The 22,357-nt window shown below is 43.1% G+C and overlaps 1 protein-coding gene across 2 annotated transcripts; it reads right to left on the minus strand.

Moving 5' to 3' along the window:
* Positions 1-1,000: 1,000 nt before the first annotated feature.
* LOC110525259 (transmembrane emp24 domain-containing protein 7) lies at positions 1,001-3,395 on the minus strand. 2 transcript variants are annotated; one of them, XM_021605241.2, is made up of 4 exons: positions 3,246-3,395; positions 2,678-2,895; positions 2,298-2,543; positions 1,001-2,032 (listed from the first exon to the last, which is right to left on the minus strand). In XM_021605241.2, exons 2-4 carry the CDS (start codon positions 2,843-2,845, stop codon positions 1,796-1,798), a joined length of 651 nt encoding a protein of 216 aa, XP_021460916.1. In that variant the 5' UTR covers positions 2,846-2,895; positions 3,246-3,395; the 3' UTR covers positions 1,001-1,795. The 2 variants fall into 2 exon arrangements, with proteins under 2 accessions (XP_021460916.1, XP_036835288.1); XM_036979393.1 differs by lacking the exon at positions 3,246-3,395 and adding an exon at positions 3,016-3,231.
* Between the last annotated feature and the right edge of the window lie 18,962 nt (positions 3,396-22,357).

The raw sequence follows: 22,357 nt of genomic DNA on the forward strand, positions 1-22,357 counted from the left end.
AGGGTTAGTCATAAAGTTAGCAGTTCGGTTAAGGTTAGGGTTAACGTTATGTTTAAAATGTCATTTTTAAATTAATTGTAGAAATAGGCGGGATTTAGCCATAATAATGACTTTGTGACTGTGGTAACTTGTGACGACCCAGTTAAAGGGTCAGACTTCCTCATACATTTTACTATTAGGTGGTTGAGCAAGATTTCAATTCAATTTTGTAGTTTGTATGAATAAAGTTGTAATCTGTGAATAAAACTGTATTAAACGAAATGACATATGTCCTTCCAAATGGCGAGATTGAATTGCATGTCTTTTTTTCATTCTATGCTACTGCCACCTCCTGGAGGTTTCGTGAACCAAGTACATAGGATCTTTTTTTTCTTTTTCTATGATCATATTAGATCAGCAAGCACCAAGTGAATATAATCAAGATCAATTTCATGTATAGTTGAATGCTTTCTGCAGTTCTTCAAAAGAACACTAGGCAGGGCTCCCGGGTGGTGCAGCGGTCTAAGGTACTGCACCTCAGTGCTAGAGGAGTCACTGCAGACCTTGGTTAGATTCCAGGCTGCATCACAACCGGCTGTGATTGGGAGTCCCATAGGGTGGCGCACAATTGACCCAGTGTCGTGTTTGGCCAGGGTAGGCCGTCTTTGTAAATAAGAAATTCTTAACTGGCTTGCCTAGTTAGATAAATCTTTTTAAGCATAACAAATTTTTCAACCATCACCCCTCAACTTTTTGTGTTGCTTACAATCACACCATTTGTGATGTTTACAGGTATACATGGCCTCCTTTGTAGAAGAAAAAAACAATACTTGATCATCAGAGACCTGAGCAATGAGTGGATTTTAATGTATCAGCTATTCTTGATACTCTCTGATGAGAGCTCTCTGGACAAATGTTAGTGAACTATTCTACAGCGCAATATACATCCTAGTCCTGGATATAGATGCTGTACTTCAATAGTTCAAACCAATGTTCAATTGATTATAGAAGGTCAGAAAAATGGGTTTACCAGAAAATGTTTATTCAGCTGTTCAAATAAGGAAACAATTCCTTGGAGTGGCAGCAGTGATGACTGTTCAGAAATAATCATGAACAGTATACAAACCAACATTTTAAAAAGACCACACTGAAAAAGACCACACCATTGAAGAAATGCCTAACATAAAAGAAATTAAATCATGTGCTTAAACCAGCTTCATATTTATCTGTTTTACCATTTACACCAAGAACAAAACACCAGTTACAATAAAGAGATTGGTTGAACTCCTGAAAATGCACCAAGTCAAAGCTCATCCACCCAAAACACAACCTCTGCTGGCCACAAGCTATGTTGACGAGTGGAATCTCAAATTAAAAACAAAGAACATGCTTACCAATTGTGTACTCAGTTGATCAGTTATTTTCATTGATATCAAAACAATGTTTGAATTGAGCCATTACTAAGGAGGAAGTGAGAACTGTGTGCAAATACATTAAATTATAGTTTAAAGCAGAATTGTATCAAGTAGGTCTCAAATTAGAACTGCAAGACAGGCCACCAGTATGTTCATACATTCAGGAAAACAGTGTTGTAAAAAACAATGACAATATGCACCCACATAATAAATACGTTGTTACAATTCCAATATTTGCTAGATTTCATTTAGAAAATCCACTGGGTTTGTTAAAAGTAACTTCAAACCTGAACGTATATTAAAAATTCAAATTCCGTGAATGGCATCTAAAAAGCAAAAATCTGCCATGAACCGTTGTTGTTGTAGTGGAGGAGGTGACTGTGATGAGATTCTGTGGGACGTTAGGATCCAACTCGCGTCGTGGTGGTCTTCCTGTCAGAGAAGAAGCTCCTCAGCAAAACTACCTGGCTGATGCTGACCACCAGCAAAATGAAGGCCTCTCCAATGGACCAGAAAGCCACTCTTGTGTTGAGGTCCTCGGCACGGCTGCGTCCCTGACCCTCCCGCAGACGGAAATGTGTCTGATAGTCAATGACCGATTTCAGGGCCTCATGAATGGACACGCAGGCAGACTCCATCTGAAACAGAGGTATTTAGAGTTTAAAGATCCTTACAAGATCCTTGCATGTTTTGACATACAAGCACTGCAAATAACCAACCACTGTTTGTCAATGCACACTATTCCCACATGACATCGTCACCTAATGGGACCCACCGAAATCCAATTACATTTCATACTGTTGTAGAGATTTAACCAATTGTTTTTTTGTTTGTTATTGAACTGCCATAATCAATATCACATAGAAGAGCATCTCTCAACAATAGTCATTTTAACAGACCTACCTGGGTCAAAGCAGTGACCCTGTTCTCATTGGGGAAAAGTGGAGGATCCTCTCCAACTTGGAAATCGAAGTAGACTGTCTTGTGCGTGAAGGTGGAAAACTCATTGCTGAAGCAGAACTTGTATGTTCCATTCTTGGCAGCCGTGAATGTAAAGCTGTCGTACTGCTTCTTCATTTCTTTGTAAAGAACAGTACCATCTGCATCCTCCAGGCGACAGTCAACATCGTAATGCCCACCAGTGACAACCTGGACAGAAAATGTGTTGTTTAAAATACAGCCTATCCATTTCAATATACAACTTGGTCCCATAGTGGTGGAATTATTATCAATATTAATTCCCATAACTCCATGTCATAATGTGAGGGCCTCAATTAACTTACCTGGAACTCAAGTGTACACTTGGTACCAACGGTAATATCTTCATAGAAACACTGTTTTGCGTTATCCGGAAGCTCAAATGTAAGCTCAGAACCAAACGCCCATCCACAGAGCAGGTGGGCCCAAAACACCTGTACAAACAGTCTGATTGTACCGTGATAACTGCACATCTTGGCGGATGGAAGATTGTCGATACTGTTAATTTTATATCGTTGTGGACCTGCAAACACAGAACATTTCCAGATAATCAAACAGATAACTACGTAATCTAATAAAAATGTACACATTGACAAACTACAAATAACAAATAAAATAACAGAAATAGAATGGCAAAACTAACCCGGAATTCACAACTAACGTTAGCTAGCTAACTTGCTATGCTAATGTAGCTAGCTGACAAGGCCAATTAACTAGGTATCCACTTCTATTAGAAATGTAGTTCGCAAAATTAAGTAGGTTTACATTGAACAATTACAACATTTGTTAATGCGTATTGTTATAATATTTTAAGGAGTCATTTAATAGCATACTATTTTAGTTAAATATTGTGTTTCGTCCAATACCACTCACCTCAAATCCCTCACCCGGAAACAAGTAGCTACTAAGAGACGTAGCATTAACGTCACTCCTCCGCGACGCTCGTTCCTCAGCCGATCTTCTTCTTCTTCTTTGGTGGGGTTTATGGGTGGTTGGCATCCAACTTTATGGTGCATTACCACCACATACTGTACTGGAGTGTGGGACAGAGACAGGGAGAAACTAAATTCTGCCTGCCAGCCGCGTTGTTCTTAAAAAGATAACAACATATTTGAGACTATATCTAATGACGTTCTACTCAATATACTCCTTAAACTAATTTCCCGTAACCCCTTCTCCCTCATACTAGATCTCATCCTCTCTCTTTCCCTCCAATAATGTCCCCACTGTATCAATACATGCTCCACTGTCTCGGTTTCCTGGCAATACTTACATTTTCCTGTTGGATGCTTTCCTATTACATGTAAGGTCTTATTCAAATGGCTGTGTCCCACCCTTAATCTTGTAAATATAGCCTTCTCTCTTCTGTTCCTTCCTGCCGTTCTCCCCCCCCCAACTTTCCTCTGCACTTGAAATAAATACCGGCCCGTGGTATCTCTAACCATTTCAAATCCTACTGTACCTTCTCCTCTGTGCAATCTGGTTTCCAAGCTAGTCACGGGTGCACCTCAGCCACGCTCAAGGTACTAAACGATATCATAACCGCCATCGATAAAAGACAGTACTGTGCAGTCGTCTTAATCGACCTGGCCAAGGCATTCGACTCTGTCAATCACTGCATTCTTATTGGCAGACTCAACAGCCTTGGTTTCTCAAATGACTGCGTCGGCTGGTTCACCAACTACTTCTCAGATAGAGTTCAGTGTGTCAAATCGGAGGGCCTGTTGTCCGGTCCTCTGGCAGTCTCTATGGGGGCACCAGAGGGTTCAATTCTTGGGCCGACTCTTTTCTCTGTATATATCATTGATGTCGCTCTTGCTGCGGGTGATTCTTTGATCCACCTCTACGCAGACGACACCATTCTGTATTCTTCTGGCCCTTCTTTGGACACTGTGTTAACAAACCTCCAAACGAGCTTCAGTGCCATACAAATCTCCTTCCGTGGCCTCCAATTGCTCTTAAACGCTAGTAAAACTAAATGCATGCTCTTCAACCGATCGTTCCCCACACACGCCCACCCAACTAGCATCACTACTCTGGACGGTTCTGACTTAGAGTATGTGGACAACTACAAATACCTAGGTGTCTGGTTAGACTGTAAACTCTCCTTCCAGACTCATATGAGGCATCTCCAATCCAAAATTACATCTAGAATCGGCTTCCTATTTTGCAACAAAGCCTCCTTCACTCATGCTGCCAAACATACCCTCGTAAAACTGACTATGCTACCTACCGATCCTTGACTTCGGCGATGTCATTTACAAAATAGCCTCCAACACTCTACTCAGCAAACTGGATGCAGTCTATCACAGTGCCATCTGTTTTGTCACCAAAGCCCCATATACCACCCACCACTGCGACCTGTATGCTCTCGTCGGCTGGCCCTCGCTACATATTCGTCGCCAGTCCCACTGGCTCCAGGTCATCTATAAGTCTTTGCTAGGTAAAGCTCCGCCTTATCTCAGTTCACTGGTTCACCATAACAACACCCACCCATAGCACGCGCTCCAGCAGGTATATCTCACTGGTCATCCCCAAAGCCAACACCAGTTTGGCCGCCTTTCCTTACAGTTCTTCGCTGCAAATGATTGGAATGAATTGCAAAAATTGTTTAAGTTGGAGACTTATATCGCCCTCACTAACTTTAAGCATCAGCTATCTGAGCAGCTTACGGATCGCTGCAGCTGTACACAGCCCATCTGTAAATAGCCCATCCAACTACCTACCTCATCCCCATATTGTTTTTATTTACTTTTATTTGTTGCTCTTTTGCACACCAGTATTTATACTTGCACATCATTTGCACATCTATCACTCCAGTGTTAATTTGCTAAATTGTAATTAGACTCCTTAACACTGCACATGAATCAGAGCAAATAACTACTCTTTCTGGCTTAACTTCTTCCTCCTACTGCAAGGCCACCACCTCTTGCCGAATATACAGCCAGATGATCTGTAATACGTTTCCTGACTTTCACCCCACATTCCTGCACTACAATGCTGACCCAGTACGTCTTGTCCTTGGATCTTTTGAACCATCTGTGTACATGGCCACAAAATCTTGATACACAGTATCCAGATGTCTCTTAAACAAATCAGATGGATCAACACCCTCCCTATCTTTCTGTAGTCTCTCCAATACTTCTAGATCTGCTACTGGAGGTGGGAGTAGCCATTGTGGATTTACAGGAATAGCAACCGTTAGGCTGAACTCCCTTCCATACATTCTCATCTCCTTCGCCTGGGTATTATCCACCCACCCAAAGCTTGTGTTCTGTCTTTGCTCATGTTCCCAGCATGCCTGTAAAATCCCTTTTGCAGGATGAGATACCTCATGTCCCTGTAGGTTGACCCAAATAATTCATTGCCAGCTGCTGTCTCCTAATCTGCAATGGCATTTCCCCATCACCACCTGTAGTGTAGCCACTGGGGATGTCTGAAATGCCCCAGTCCTTGTCCCTGTATGACATCTAGCCAAACCATACGCTATACTTCTATAGACTATTACAGATCGGATCAATACAACATATATGGTCTTCAATGAGGCACGCCCAGCCCCCCACTCCATCCCTGTCAGACAGCCCATCACATTTAGTACCTTCTTACACTTTCCCACCACTCTCTCAATGTGTTCTGCCTAGGTCATTCTAGTATCAAAGTATACCCCAAGGAACCTGAAGGCACCGACCCTCTCCAATATTCTCCCATATAACTTCAAGCATACCTCATCTCCCACCTTCCTCCTGGTAAAGAACACTGTCTGAGTTTTCTCTACTGTTATGGGATTTTTTATGAATAATGACTAAAGAGGTATACTGCACTATAACTGGCAAGAATTCTACCCTGTCTTTCTTGTAGTGTTAAATAATGTTTGTTCATTAGGAAGGGGTTATATGGCATGTACCTGGGAATAAAGGAATGTATGTGGGGGTAGAAAGAGAACGGAGAGGGGCACTAACCTATGTTGGAACCGACCTGGATGTACATTTGTGGAGATAAGAGAGGACAGGGAGAACTCCACCAGAGCTCTAGTATCTGGGGGAGCCTGGAACTGTCAGCTGAGTGGTTATAAACTATGATGAGACTCATGAGAAAATCCCTATGTTGGTGTGTATGTATGTGCGTAGGTTAGGATGGTATAAAAGGAATGTATTTGTGTAAACTGGAGAGCTCTCGCAAATAAATCTGGATCTGATCAATTGTGAGCTGGAAATTCTGTCTGTTTTATTTAAGACCAGAACTTTACAACCTCTGGCTATCAGACAGATAAACATAAATTGGAATCTATGAACATTGCTTACAAAATTACTTAACATCTACAGAGAACCTAAATCCCCACGTTAACTTCTTGGTGACAGGGGGCAGTGTTTTCACATCCGGATGAAATGCATGCCCAAATTCAACTGCCTGCTACTCATCCCCAGAAGATATGCATATTATTAGTATATTTGGATAGAAAACACTCTGAAGTTTCTAAAACTGTTTGAGTCATGTCTGTGAGTATAACAGAACTTATTTTGCAGGCGAAACCCAGAGGACAAACCATTCAGATTTCTTGTTTTGAGGTCACGCTCTTTTCAATGAGTTTTCATTGGGAATCCAGATTTCGAAGGGACCTTCTTGCAGTTCCTAACGCTTCCACTGGATGTCAACAGTCTTTAGAAATTGGTTGAGGTTTTTCCTTTGTGTAATGAAGAAATAGCCCTGTTCAGAACGAGGGTCACTTGTAGTGTACTTTTAGATAAAGGTGCGTGACCAGAAAGCTAGCTACAGTTTGTTTTCGTCCTGTATTGAAAACAGATCATCCCGTCTTCTTTTGTATCAATTATTTACTTTAAAAAATACCTAAAGTTGCATTACAAAAGTAGTTTGAAATGTTTTGGCAAAGTTTACAGGTAACTTTTGAGATATTTCGTAGTCACATTGCGCAAGTTGGAACCGGTGTTTTTCTGGATCAAACGCGCAAAATAAATTGACATTTTGGATATATATCGACGGAATTAATCAAACAAAAGGACCATTTGTGATGTTTATGGGACATATTGGAGTGCCAACAAAATACGCTCGTCAAAGGTAAGGCATGAATTATATTTTTATTTCTGCGTTTTGTGTCGCGCCTGCAGGGTTGAAATATGCTTTTCTCTCTTTGTTTACGGAGGTGCTCAGATAATAGCATCGTTTGCTTTCGCCGAAAAGCCTTTTTGAAATCTGACATGTTGGCTGGATTCCCAACAAGTGTAGCTTTAATTTGGTATCTTACATGTGTGATTTCATGAAAGTTTGATTTTTATAGTAATTTATTTGAATTTGCCGCTCTGCATTTTCACTGGCTTTTGGCCAGGCGGGACGTCCCACATAACCCAGAGAGGTTATTAATGCCCACCGCTCTACCTCATCAATTGCTTTCTGTACCTTCCAGACTTTGCATGGCACATTTCTTCCTCTCTTCCATAAGGCCCCATCATCTGCAAATAATGACCTCCCAATATCCGGCTGTACCTGAGACTAAACATCATTGATCATGATTGTGAATCCCTCAACCGATCAATCAAATGCTGCGTTCATATGGTAGTTGGAACTAGGAAATTCGAAAATGTCAGACTTGGTAACTGATTGAACGCAGCACGTGTATAACTACAACCATTTAGCGAGTCAGAAATGTTAGAGATTCCTAGTTCTAGTTCCGACTAAGACGTGAACGAGGCAAAAGACAGTACAGTATGAAGATATACTGCTTCCAAGATCATGTAGACGATGTCATGGCGACGTTGGCTAGCTAATGGTGCTTTCAAGACAACTGGGAACTCTGAAAATTACGAGGTCAGATCATGATGTTATTGATTTTCAGGTCGGAAAGTCGGAGCTCTACAAACAGGCTGATGGGGTCATGATAGGGGCCGCACCAAATGTTTGATGTATTATAATTATTGATTATGCTTATCTTGTATTAATAGAAGGGGAAGGGCTATAATAACCCTCCCCCACTACATTTATAGGGTCCTAGACTACAGATTAACAATATATGCATTATAAGGTTTAATATTGTTCCACAGTTATTTTCTAGTCTCTCTTTCTTATAAAGAAATGGTCTGAGAGATGTCTGAGTTTTTGCAGTCAAAGCAGGGTGTCTGTGAGAATGCGCCTCAAGGCTAAAAGAGACTCATAGACACAGAACCCTGCAGGGGAGTGAAAGAGATAAGAGACTAGTCAGACATACCACTATAAAGCAGATCAGACCCTGAAAGGCTCCCTGGCCAAACTATGCCATTACACAGGAATTACATGGGTAGAGGGATTGCTCCTTGTCCTCATGAAAATGCGCAGCAGCCTTAACAAAAGTATTGAGATGTTAACAAGACGACCAATGAAGGCCGCAGGGGTGAGACCTATGACTGACCGACAGATAGACATAACTAAGACACAGTGTGACCATCTTGAGTACATGAAGGAACTAACTTCTGTTAGAAATTTTCTCCACTCTCACACTAGGAAAGCAGCAGAACCAATCGCAGGTGAGGATCTAGATGCTCTGATCATCTGCATAGGAGACTACAAGTCCATAAAAGAAAATGGAGCCAGACAAGATGGATGGGATCCTTCCAGGTGACCATGGCAACACCGACTGCAATCCGGGTAGAGGAGAGGTCCGGCTGGCATCATCTCTCCCACTGCAAGCATCTCCCAGAGTGGAAGCCATGGATGAGCGACTGGAGGGAGGGAGAACAGGGCCCAGAGGACATCTGAAGGAGGAAGAAAGTGTGAGCCAAAGGACAGAAGCAGAGGGCCCAGACCAAAAGGCCGAAAAGAAAGATGAAAAATAAGTCTCTAGCCAACGAGCAGAAGAAGGAGACATCATTTCACACTCACACTCAGGTTCTATAACTAGGAAACAGAGACTACATCGGGTCTGGTGGTTTGTTTTCCCCATCATCCTTTCCATGGGTCTCCTTGTTGGCGCAGCCACAGGACCCCCTGGGGGGATCTGAGGAAAACAACAAATGAATACAAATGGTGAGACAAATTGGAAATCAGACTAAGAGGCCAGGAACCCAGGTTTTAGTGTTTAGAAAGCCTACAACAACCACTGAGCTGTTCGGTAATCAGGTTGAGCCTATGAGAAGGACAGAGTTTGAATGTGGGTTTTTATACTTTATGCAGAGGGGTAATGAGAAACAACCTACTAGCAGAAGGGAGACCACAGAACTGCTCTTTGGGAAAATAACTGAGAGGTTAGCTTGGGATCATGGGACACATGTATGTTGGGGTGGTCACAAGAAGTGTCTTTGTAATAATGGGAAGGAAGATGTGGGAGATACTAGAGCTTGTTGTGTATATATGGGTCAACAGAGAGAAGAGTATAGTGATAGGAGAAACTATAGTAAAGGGAATTTTAGTGTGTAAAGGTGTAAACCATTCCAGGAACCATTCCAGGATAGAGGAAGGCATGAGAGCACCTTTTGGATGGATGTGGGTATGCAGTGACAAAGGGTATCCCACTTTACCTCCTGGATGGGGGGGACGTTGTTATTTAGGAAAAACAGAAATGTACATGTTAAGAATTCCGGTCACCGATCTTTTCAATGAGACAAGTTAAACCAACCTTGGGGAACTGAAGCACGCCAGAGAACTCATCCCAGACAATCAGGAAGCCTATGGTCATGTCCTACACCCGGGTGAGATTTTTGGTATGTCAGTCATACCCTCCTGGGGTGTGGCTGTCATGAGAAAGTGGGTTAACAATTGAACCTACTCTTTACAGGCCCATATGAATTTAACGATCCGAGGATTTAGCAGCCGCCATGAGTTGGCTTTAGATTATCTTTTTGGCGGAGGAAGGAGGACACTGTAACGTACTAGGTATTATTGATCCTGACAATTATGTTATGCTCCTCGCTGACTCCTCTGAGAATATGACTGCGATAATTGATAAGATTGCTGATGTTAGGAAAACTCTCTCAAAATCAGAAACATCTCTCTTTGATAAAATTGGTTACTGGTTTAATGCTACATTTTGAAATGTAATTGGGAAAGTTATGTTGACTTTGTTTTCATTGTTTACTCCTATACTTGCAGGAGGTTGGGTGATTTTGGCTACTGTTTATATTTGTAAGAAAATGACTGTAACTGCTCTTGAACATACTGGAGTGATGGTGTTGGTGGAAGCTGATACAAATCGTGCCGACTGGTGCATTTCTGGATTCTCTTAATTCCATTGTCTATCCAACTCGTGTGGATCTTCCCAGGACTCAGGAGGAATGAAAGTACAGACAGACTCATGACAGGGGCTGCACCATATGTTTGATGTATTATAATAATTGATTATGCTTATGTTGTATTAATAGGGGAAGGGCTATAAGACCCCTCCCCCTCTACATTTATAGGGTCCTAGACTACAGATTAACAATATATATATGCATTATAAGGTTTAACCTGTTGAGTGTAGGGGGCAGTATTTTGATGTTTGGATGAAAAACGTACCCATATTAAACTGCCTATTTCTCAGGCCCAAAAGCTAGAATATGCATATAACTGTCAGATTAGGATAGAAAACACTCTAAAGTTTCCAAAACTGTCCAAATATTGTCTGTGAGTACAACAGAACTGATATTGCAGGCGAAAACCTGAGGAAAATCCAACTAGGAAGTGCCTCTTATTTTGAAAGCTCCCTGTTCCATTGCATGCCTTCCCTCCATTTAAAGGGATATCAACCAGATTCCTTTCCCTATGGCTTCCACATGGTGTGAACAGTCTTTACACATAGTTTCAGGCTTTTATTCTGAAAAATTAGCGAGAATGATCACATCGCGCCAGGCAACAGCTTGGAGCAGACATTTTCTCTCTCTCTCCTATTGAAAAAGCTACAGTCCGGTTGAAATATTATCGATTATTTATTGTAAAAACAACCTGAGGATTGATTATAATTAACGTTTGACATGTTTCTACAAACTTTACGATAACTATTTGGAATTTTCATCTGCCCCGTCGTGACCGCTCGAGCCTGTGGATTTCTGAACATAACGCGCCAACCAAATGGAGGTATTTTGGATATAAAAATAATATTTATGGAACAAAAGGAACATTTATTGTGTAGCTGGGAGTCTCGTGAGTGCAAACATCGGAAAGATCATCAAAGGTAAGCGATTCATTTTTATTGCTTTTCTGACTTTCGTGATCTACTTTGCTGCTAGCTATTTGTAATGTTTTGTCTGCTGAGAGAGATGTCCTTACATAAACGCTTGGTTTGCTTTAGCTGTAAAGCTTTTTTGAAATCTGACACGCCAGGTGGATTAACAACAAGCTAAGCTGTGTTTTGCTATATTGCACTTGTGATTTCATGAAAATTAAATATTTTCAGTAATTTAATTTGAATTTGGAACTCTGCAATTCAGCTGATGTTGACGAAAATGATCCCGCTAACGGGATGGGTGCGCCAAGAAGTTAATATTGTTCCACAGTTATCTTCTAGTCTCTGTCTCTTATAAAGAAACGGTCGGAGAAATGTGTGAGTTATTGCAGTCAAAACAGGGAGTCTGTGTCACGCCCTGGCCATAGAGAGGCTTTTTATTCTCTATTTTGGTTAGGCCAGGGTGTGACTAGGGTGGGCATTCTATGTCCTTTTTTCTATGTTTTGTATTTCTATGTCTTGGCCTGGTATGGTTCTCAATCAGGGACAGCTGTCTATTGTTGTCTCTGATTGAGAACCATACTTAGGTACCCTTTTCCCCCACCTGTTTTGTGGGAAGTTAACTTTGTAGTTGTTCAGGGCACATAGCCCAAAGCTTCACGGTTGTTTTTTTGTTCTTTGTTTTGTCGGCGTCATTTTTAAATAAACGCTTTCCATGCTGCACCTTGGTCCAGTCCTTCAGCCAGCCGTGACAGTCTGTGAGAAAGCTCCTCAAGGCTAAAAGAGATTCATAGACACAGAACCCTGCAGGGGAGTGAAAGAGATAAGAGACTAGTCAAACATACCACTATAAAGCAACTTGGGGAGTGGAAAATTACTGCTGAGCCCTTAGAAAACACTGGAACTAGTGTCTCTCTTGCAAGTTTGTAAAACTGCATATGCATGGGCTTGGTCTCATGAGTAGAAGGTATTGATGTAGGCAGTTACATCACTAGGGGTTGACTGCAAGCGTATTAAAGCAACTTGGACATTTCCTATTTTGCAGAACTCAGGAGAGACATCAGTTGTATGTTTGATGTTTGATCTCTGACTTCTGTCTACAGCTGTGTTTTGATTAAAATTGTAATGATTTATAAATGCACATTTTGAGGAGTCCTTATTTGTTAAGTAAATAACGGAGCCCAGAAAAGTGGAACCAACAAGGCCCAAATTGGAATTCAGAGTTGGATGACCGTTCAAAAGATTTTTCCCAGTCAGAGCTCGTTTATCCAGTTTATTTCAGTTGTCTTGAACACACTGAGGCCGGAGATTTCCGAGTTCCCACTCGTTTTGAACACGGCATAAGCTCTAGGTAAAATATAGTTGTTTTTTAAAGCTAGGCTAATGCCGCGTTTATATGCTGGTCGGAACTAGGAACCACAAAAATGTCCATCTTGCTGATTCATTGAACGCAGCAAGTGTATAACTACAACCAGTTAGAGAGTCAGAAATTGCAGAGTTTCCTATTTCCGACTAGGATGTGAACGCGGCATGAGCTCAAGTGCAGAAACACGTCATCGAGACTAACTGCTGTCTCACGCCGAACTGCGCATGTGAAAACCGTCAAGAATCAAAGTCACACCTTAAAGTTGTTTTTGACCAATGTGAAAACCGTCAAGAATCAAAGCCACTCCTTAAAGTTGTTTTTGACCAATGTGAAAACGTGTCAGTTTGTCACTTTCACGAGTTTGGAGTAATAACATATTCAACTACTTAAGACATTGGCTAGAATATAGGTTGTGCCTTTAGATTTCGAGAAAATTAACAACTAAGGAAGAATGTTTAACATCCCTCATTTACTACTACAACGCCAAACCCCGGCCTGGTATGGTCTGCTTTGCAAGCATTGCCCAAAGCGCTGACGGAAGACAATGCCCCTTGACAGAAATGATGGGGACCACCCAGAAACAGTGTTGCATCTTTTTTTGGCATTGTATTCATGTAAGGAATCTGTTAAGACATCTGTTGAGACGGGGCCACCGAGTCCCAGTCAACTGTAAGTGCTGTTATTGTGAAGTGGAAACGTTTAGGAGCAACAACGCGAGGTGGTAGGCCATACAACTCACAGAACAGGACCGTTGATTGCTGAAGCACGAAGTGCATAAAACTTGTTGGTCCTTGGTTGCAACACTCACTACCCAGTTCCAAACTGCCTCTGGAAGCTAACTTCAGCACAATAACTCTGTCTGGAGCTCCATGGCCGAGCAGCCACACACAAACTTGATAGAAGAGGAATAATGGTCTGTGCCTGTTTTTCATGGTTTGGCTAGGCCTACAATGACATTCTAGACAATTCTGTGCTTCCAACTTTTTGACAACAGTTTGGGTAAGGCCCTTACCTGTTTCAGCATGTCAATAACCCATGCACAGAGCAATGTCCATACAGAAGTGGTTTGTCAAGATTGGTATGGAAGAACTTGACTGGCCGGCACAGAGCCCTGACTTCAACCCCATCCAACACCTTTGGGATGAATTGAAACGCCAACTGAGATCCAGGCCTAATCGCCCAACATCAGTGTGCAACCTCGCCAATGCTCTGTGGCTGAATGGAAGCAAGTCTCTACAGCAATGTTCTAGTGGAAAGCCTTTAGCAGCAAAGGGGGGGACCAACTCCATATTAATGCCCATGATTTTGGAATGAGATGTTCGATGAGCAGGTGTCCACATACTTTTGGTCATGTAATGTACTTCATACTCTCTTCAACTCCATGTGAACTTGTTGCCATTCTTTCTCCATGTCATGTGCTTCTTAGTCTTCCCTCTACCATTGCTCAAAATTATCAGATGAAGGGACCTCACTATGAGGGGATTTGATTAATGCCACGGGTAAACCGGTTTAGCATTGATTGCATTCGATTTGGAACCTGGCTGCCACCCGGACGTGTGCCAGGTGCCCCGTTTTGACAGCAAAGTCGGCTCAAAACAAAAGTGAAGTAGGTTAAGCACGTGGAGTATTGAGTAGGATAAACACTTTACCTGCCATCCCAATGAAAACTCTTTTGAAAATTCGAACATACTGTATATTTACGGAAAATGGATGTTGTAGGTTTCTGAAAGATGCACCATGCTGCCTTGTTGACAATATGACCGAGCGGGGCAGATTACTATTCGATTTGAGCAGGGCTTCGATTGGTCACGTGAAGGGCCATAGCCCGTTTCAACCCGGGAAGCTTAATTGAACTCCCTCATAGACGACCTACTAACCATAGAAATATAATCCATAGAACGGACCTCCCCATTCAAGTCAATGATGGCATAATGGTTGGACTGGCAGCCATTTTGAGTGTACCCATAGGAGCAACGCTAGGTTGAATGAAGATAACAAAGGTTAAGAAAAGAGGATTCTAATATCCCATAATTCTTTACATGAATGAGTAAGAATTGTAAACAATGATACCAGCAATGCAAGCAAAAATGACTGGAATTGAATGGTAGCAGTAGCCTATTGAAAGTTAGACATCAAAGTGAAAAATAAACATTTCAGCTAGCTTCTCAACGAACACAGAGCATAACTGCTTTACTGTCATTCTATTCAAATATGTTTTTTAAATGATCTACAGCCACTTTAAATAAAATCTGCCAAACTAACCCTGATTCAGATTACTATCCTACCCGTGGTAGATTACGGAGACATAATTTATAGATTGTCAGGTAAGGGTGCTCTCGAGCGACTAGATGTTCTTTACCATTCGGCCATCAGATCTGCCACCAATGCTCTGTAAACTGGTCATCTCTGTATACCAGTCACAAAGACCCACTGGTTGATGCTTATTATTTTTTTTAACTCTTAGGCCTCACTCCCCCCTATCCGAGATATTTACTGCAGCCCTCATTCTCCAAATACAACACCGGTTCTGACAGTCACATTCTGTTAAAGGTCCCCAAAGCACACAAAGCACTCGTCTTTTCAGTTCGCTGCAGCTAGCGAATGGAACGAGCTGCAACAAACACTCAAACTGGACAGTTTTATCTCAATCATGGACACTCTTACTGACAGATGTGGCTGCTTTGCGTGATGTATTGTTGTCTCTACCTTCTTGCCCTTTGTGCTGTTGTCTGTTCCCAATAATGTTGGTACCCTGTTTTGTGCTGCTACCATGTTGTGCTGCTACCATGTTGTGTTGCTACCATCTTATGTAGCTACTATGCTGTATTGTCATGTGTTGCTGCCATGCTATGTTGTTGTCTTAGGTCTCTCTTTATGTAGTGTTGTGTTATCTCTCTTGTCGTGATGTGTTTTGTAGTATATTTTTTACATTTTATTTGAATTTTTAATCCCAGCCCCCGTCCCCACAGGAGGCCTTTTGCCTTTTGGTAGGCTGTCATTGTAAATAACAATTGGTTCTTAACTGAATTGCCTAGTTAAATAAAGGTTGCGCCAAATACAACAAGTGACCTTGCAGTCAAATGCTTATTTACAAGCCCTTAACCAACAATGCAGTTTAAGAAACATAGTTGTTAAGAAAGTTTTTACTAAATAAACTGAAGTAGAAAAAATGTAATTTAAAATATATGAAGTGACTATGCATAGGTAATAAACAGAGAGTAACAGCAGCGTAAAAATGGGGGGAGGGGGGGTTGTCGTGCCCTCTTCACGACTGTCTTGGTGTGTTTGGACCATGATAGTTTGCACTTTGTCATGTTTTCAATGCCAATCCTGTAGCATCCTGCAACGGCGCTGTCAGTGATCCCATCAATAATTTGTTTATTTTTCAAACGTGTGCTTCAGTCTGGAAGAGTTTGTGGCGGGGGTGAAAAAGGTTTCTGATTCTCTGTTGTCTGGGAGAGAGGCAGCCTGGAAGCTACTCCTGCTTCGTCAAGACTCTCGTAGTGTGGAAGATTATGCGGTGGATTTACGTAAGTTGGCCGCAGAGAGTGCCTGCAGCCAGGGAGTGCCAGCTGCCCGTTCCCCAGTCCTGGAATGGGCTCATTCCTCCAGACATGCCTGCCACCCTGGCTCCCGTCCGACCCTGGCCTTTGTGCAACAGAGTTTTTGGTGGCCCACCATGGTTCCGGACGTCTCCGCGTTCATCACCACCTGCATTGTTTGTGCTCCTTCAACCACTTCCTGTCCCTCACCGCCCCTGGTCTCATATATCACTGGACTTCGTCATTGGTCTCCCTCCGTCAGATGGCAACACCACTACATAGGCTACTAAATACATACTTTGACCACACAATACTTTCTGATTTCAGCTTGGGAAAAGATGTATGTTTTTTTTTAAGAAAAAATTTTGTTTTGTAATCCCCTCTAGATGGTGCCAGTATTCTGTAAATGCCTCGGCCTCTGTATTTAGAATCTCCATCCACCAGGGGGTGCAAATCAACATCTCATCGTTGAGTTGGATACTAAAGTTGGATACCTTAAGCACTTACTTAAGACGGTGAAAAAAAAATAGTGCTTTCTCTTCGTGTTTCCCTTGTGGCCAGATAAATGTGTCAGCCTCCATTGTCGCTTTGTGCTTCTTTTCACAACACTAGTACATATTTCGCGGTGCATAATAGGGCCAACATCACAAACATGTTTGTATTTTCTGGTAACTCAATACGGCATTTTGTCAGTGTCATTGAAAAAGAGGGCATTTTACGATAATGTTTTCCTGTAAAAATGATCAGCAGTCAATACATTTGCATTTGAGGTAATGATGATTATGATTATTTTAACCTTTATTTGCCCCAAACATAACACTTTGTATTCAGTACTAAAGGGTAATTGCTTTTGCCACATCACTTGCAGCATTATTTTACTGCCTTGTTGCAAACAGGATGCATATTTTTGTTCTGTAAGAGATTCCTTATTTTCACTCTGTCAATTAGGTTAGTATTGTGGAGTAACTACAATATAGTTCATCAATCCTTATTATTCTCCTATCTGAGCCAATAAACTCTGTAACTGTTTTAAAGTCCCCATTTGCATCATGGTGACATCCCTGAGCAGTTTCCTTTCTCTCCGGCAACTGAGTTAGGAAGGACACCTGTGGCTTTGTAGTGACTGGGTGTATTGATACACCATCCAAAGTGTAATTAATAACTCACCATGCTCAAAGGGATATTGAATGTCTGCTTTTTTAAACTTTTACCAATCTACCAACAGATTACCGTCTTTGCGAGATATTTGAAAATCTCCCTGGTGTTTGTTGTTGAATCTGTGTTTGAAATTCACTGTTTGATTGAGGGACCTTACAGATAATTGTATGTGTGGGGTAAAGAGATGAGATAATCATTCAAAAACATCTCCCTAGCTACAGGATTTATCCGGCCCTCTTCCTCTCCTGCTGGCACATTTTTTCTTTGTGGAGAAAAAGGACAAGATCCTGCGCCCGTGCATTGACTTCCTCAATGACATTACTGTAAAGAACTGTTATTCGCTACCACTCATTTCCTCTGCCTTCAATTCTCTCCATGGGGCCACTGTTTTCTCCAAGCTGGATCTACAAAATGCCTATCACCTGGTGTGGATACGAGAGGGGGACGAGTTGAATACCGCCTTCAACATGGCTAGCGGCCACTACGAATATCATGTCTTGCCCTTTGGCATCACCAACTCCCCTGTCATGTTCCAGGCTCTGGTGAATGATGTTCTCCACAACATGCTGAACCTGTTCGTCTTTGTCTACAATGATGACATCCTCGTCTTCTCCCGCTCCCCCAAAGAAAACGTGCTCCACGTCCGAGCGGCTCTCCAGCGCCTTCTGGAGAACCAGTTGTTCATTAAGGTGGAAAAGTGTGAGTTCCATCGCTCCACCATTCCCTTTCTGGGCTACATCATCTCTGCTGCGATTGTCCAGATGGATCCCGAGAAGGTGAGAGCGGTTGTGGATTTTCCTCAGCCTAAATCCAGGGTGCAACTGCAATGCTTACTGCGGTTCGCCAACTTTTATCGCCGGCCATCCGGCTTACACGGTGAGACGGCTGCTGAGTGTTTTACCATTGGGGAAGGGGTTTCCAATACCTGGTTGACTGGGAGAGTTATGGCCCGGAGGAGAAGTGCTGGGTCCCCGCTAGAGACATCCTGGACCCAGCCCTCATGCAGACTTCCACCTTCGGCACCCTGGTCAACCAGGTAGGTTAGTATTGTGGAGTAACTACAATATAGTTGATCAATCCTCATTATTCTCCTATCTTAGCCAATAAACTCTGTAACTGTTTTAAAGTCCACATTTGCATCATGGTGACATCCTTGAGCTGTTTCCTTCCTGTCCAGCAACTGAGATAGCAAGGACATCTGTAGCTTTGTAGTGACTGGGTGTATTGATACACCATCCAAAGTGTAATTAATAACTTCACCATGCACCATTACCCATCTACCGATAAGATTCCCCTTCTTTGCAAGGCATTTGAAAACCTCCCTGGTGTTTGTGGTTGAATCTGTGTTTGAAATTCACTGCTCGACTGAGGGACCTTGCAGATAATTGTATGTGTGGGGTACAGAGATGAGATAGTCATTCAAAAATAATATTAACATTATTGTTGCTCACAGAGTGAGTCCATGCAACTTATTATGTGACTTGTTCATGACATTTTTACTCCTGAACTAATCTAGGCTTGCCATATCAAACTGGGTTAATAATTAATGACTCAAGATATTATAGATTTTCATTTTATATATGTTTTATACACATTTTGAAAAAGATAATTCTATTTAATTATGCAGAATTGTGTGTAAGCGAGTGACAGAAATGTCTAAATGTAATACATTTTAAATTCAAGCTGTAACACAACCCAAAAAATGTTTTTAAGTCAAGAGGTGTGAATACTTTTGGAAGACGCTGTATACTACTCCACCCATAGACTTTCTGTTTCTCAATGAGGTTTGTCAGTAAAGCCTTTCTGTTTCTCTATGAGGTTTGTGGGTAAAGCCTTTCTGTTTCTCTATGAGTTACATACAGAATATCAGCCTCTTTGGGCTCTTGTCTGCATTGCATTTCTTGTTTCCACCTGAACCTACTGTCACCAGTAAAGCCACTGTTTCACCTAACCCATCTGAGCTGCTGGAGGATGCAAACCTCTAGAGGCTAATGCTGGTGGTTATTCAGGACACACTCATACTACCCCTACCATAGACTTGATACTTTCTGTTTCTCTATGAGTGTTTTGGGAGATTGGCTAATCATTTTGCCAGTAAATGGGCCAATCATTTTGTCAGCTCAGTAGTTTTCCTATAAAGACTAAACATTTAATTCAGGACAATATGTTGTGGAATATATTTTCAGTAAACTGGTGTTGCTCACATTATTTTTGGTTCTACAGTGACGTTCAACGACGTTTGACTATATTAGCACTCTAATTTGTAAAAAATCTTGATAAGTGACCAGTTCTATTTGCATCCATATATTGGAAGCGTCCAGCAAGGTTTTGTCGGTGTTATGAATAAGAAGGAATAATAAAATAATGTTTTCCTGAACAAAATGATCAGCAGTCAAGACATTTGCATTTGAGGTGATTGCGATTATTATTATTTTAACGTTGATTTGCCTGTCACATCCTGATCTGTTTCAACTGTCTTTGTGATTGTCTCCACCCCCCTCCATGTGTCGCCCATCTTTCCCCATTATCCCCTGTGTATTTATACCTGTGTTCTCTGTTGGTCTGTTGCCAGTTCGTCTTGTTTGTCAAGTCAACCATTGTTTTTGTTTCTCAGCTCCTGCTTTTTCCAGTCTCTCTTTTTCTCGCCCTCCTGGTTTTGACCCTTGCCTCTCCTGACCCTGAGACTGCCTGCCGACCTATAACTTTGCCCCATTATAGACCTCTGCCTACCCTGAGCTTGCATGCCGTCCGGTTTCGTTGCCCCCCCTCTGGTTTACTGACCCCTGCCTGCTTTGACCTGTCTATTGCCTGCCCCCGTTGGATTATTAAACCATTGTGAATTCGATGTTGTCTGCATCTGGGTCTTACCTTCATACCTGATAGTACGAACTGGCGATGACTGACCCAGCAGACCCGGGTCAGCTGCGCAATGCCATCTCCTCCCAACAAGCCTCCAATGGTAGGTAGAAGGAATTGTTTCGTGGTCTTTTGGAGGGGGGGTCCAAATGTTGGCTGAGCGCCATGACCGGGCATTGGACATGCTGCTGGAGCATTTCCGCGGGTTGTCTGGGGGGCAGTCTGCCACGGTGGTAACCCCAGCTCCCCTTACTAACTCGGCGGTTAGCAGTGCCGTCCCACCGGCCACTCCACCTTCCCGGGAGCCCCGTTTACCTCCCCCGGAACGCTTAAATGGAGAGCCGAGCACCTGTCAGGCGTTTTTAGCTCACTGTGCCCTCATTTTCGAGCTTCAGCCCTCCTCCATCCCCTCTGGTCGTTCCAAGATAGAAAGCCTACCTATTCACGCTAATCTGGGAGGGCTCTCACCTGGGCTACCGCTGAATGGGAACAACAGACGGTCATGTGCGTGAGTCTGGAAGGGTTCGTGGGAGAGGTGATGAAGTTTTTTGATGCCCTGTGCTCCGGGAGAGAAGCTGCCTGGAAGGTAAACAAGCTCCGGCAGGACGCCCGCAGAGTGGCCCGACTATGCGGTGGATTTCCGTATGTTGGCAGTGGAGAGTTCGTGGCACCACGAAGCACTGTTCGACGACTTCATGCAAGATGTTTTGAAGGAGGTTAAGGACGAGCTTGTTGCTTGGGAGTTACCCACAGATCTTGAGTCCCTCATTGCTTTCACCTTCCGCATCGATGGGCGATTGCGGGAACGACGGATGGAGAGGAAATTCTATTTCGCTCGCACCTCAAGGGATTCCACCTCGCCGCCGAGTCATCCTGGAAGTCCCCGGATGTCCCATTGCCGAGAGCACCCGAGGTTTCCAGACCTTCCTCGAGAGTCACCGAAGACGGCCGTGGTACTGTGTCACGAGCCTATGCAACTAGGCAGAGCTGAGCTGTTGCCAGCGGAACGACAATACAGGATCAACACAAGGAGCCGGCAGTTTTGCGGTACTTTTAGACATTTTAAGTCCTCTTGCCCAGTAAAAGAACAGGCTCCCCGTTAGGAATGGATACACTGGTGGGCTATATGGAGAACTTTTCTGCTTCCCTTACTCGCACCCCTTTTCATGTCATTCTGATGTGAGGAAACCAGTCCAAATCTCTCCAGGTCCTCATTGACTCTGGGGCCGACGAGAGCTTTTTGGACGCCACACTGGCTTCCGAGCTGAACAGCCCCTCTCCATTCCCATAGATGGTAGAGCGCTGGACGGGCGCTCTATAGGTCGGGTCACCCGTAACACCAATCTCATCAACCTATGTGTGTCCGGGAATCACAGCGAGACCATTCAATTCTGGCTCCAGCGACACAATCCCATCATCAACTGGTCTACGGGTGCTATCATGGGCTGGAGTCCGATCTGCCACGCCCATTGTCTGAAGTCGACGCAACCTGCCATGGGACATCTTCCTGGGGCATCAGAAGTTGCTCCGGACCTCTCTGCCATTCTAGTGGAGTGCCAGGACCTCCGGGAGGTTTTCAGCAAGTCCCGGGCCACTTCCCTTCCCCTGCACCGCCCCTATGACTGCGGGATTGACGTTCTCCCTAGCACCACTCCGCCCCGGGGACTTCTGCACTCTCTGTCGGGACCAGAGACCAAGACTATGGAGACCTACATTGGGGACTCCCTAGCTACAGGATTTATCCGTCCCTCTTCCTCTTCTGCCGGCACATGTTTTTTCTTCGTGGAGAAAAAGGACAAGATCCTGCGCCCGTGCATTGACTTCCTCAATGACATTACTGTAAAGAACTGTTATCCACTACCACTCATTTCCTCTGCCTTCGATTCTCTCCATGGGGCCACTGTCTTCTCCATGCTGGATCTACAAAATGCCTACCACC

Source organism: Oncorhynchus mykiss, chromosome 6 (assembly GCF_013265735.2).
Source record: "Oncorhynchus mykiss isolate Arlee chromosome 6, USDA_OmykA_1.1, whole genome shotgun sequence".
Classification (NCBI taxonomy): domain Eukaryota; kingdom Metazoa; phylum Chordata; class Actinopteri; order Salmoniformes; family Salmonidae; genus Oncorhynchus; species Oncorhynchus mykiss.

Coding starts and splice junctions, on each gene's coding strand:
- LOC110525259 (XM_021605241.2), bottom strand. CDS start 2,845: ATGTGCAGTTATCACGGTACAATCAGACTGTTTGTACAGGTGTTTTGG. Junction 2,544..2,677: donor AGTGTACACTTGAGTTCCAG/GTAAGTTAATTG, acceptor TTTTCTGTCCAG/GTTGTCACTGGTGGGCATTA. Junction 2,033..2,297: donor GGGTCACTGCTTTGACCCAG/GTAGGTCTGTTA, acceptor CCTCTGTTTCAG/ATGGAGTCTGCCTGCGTGTC.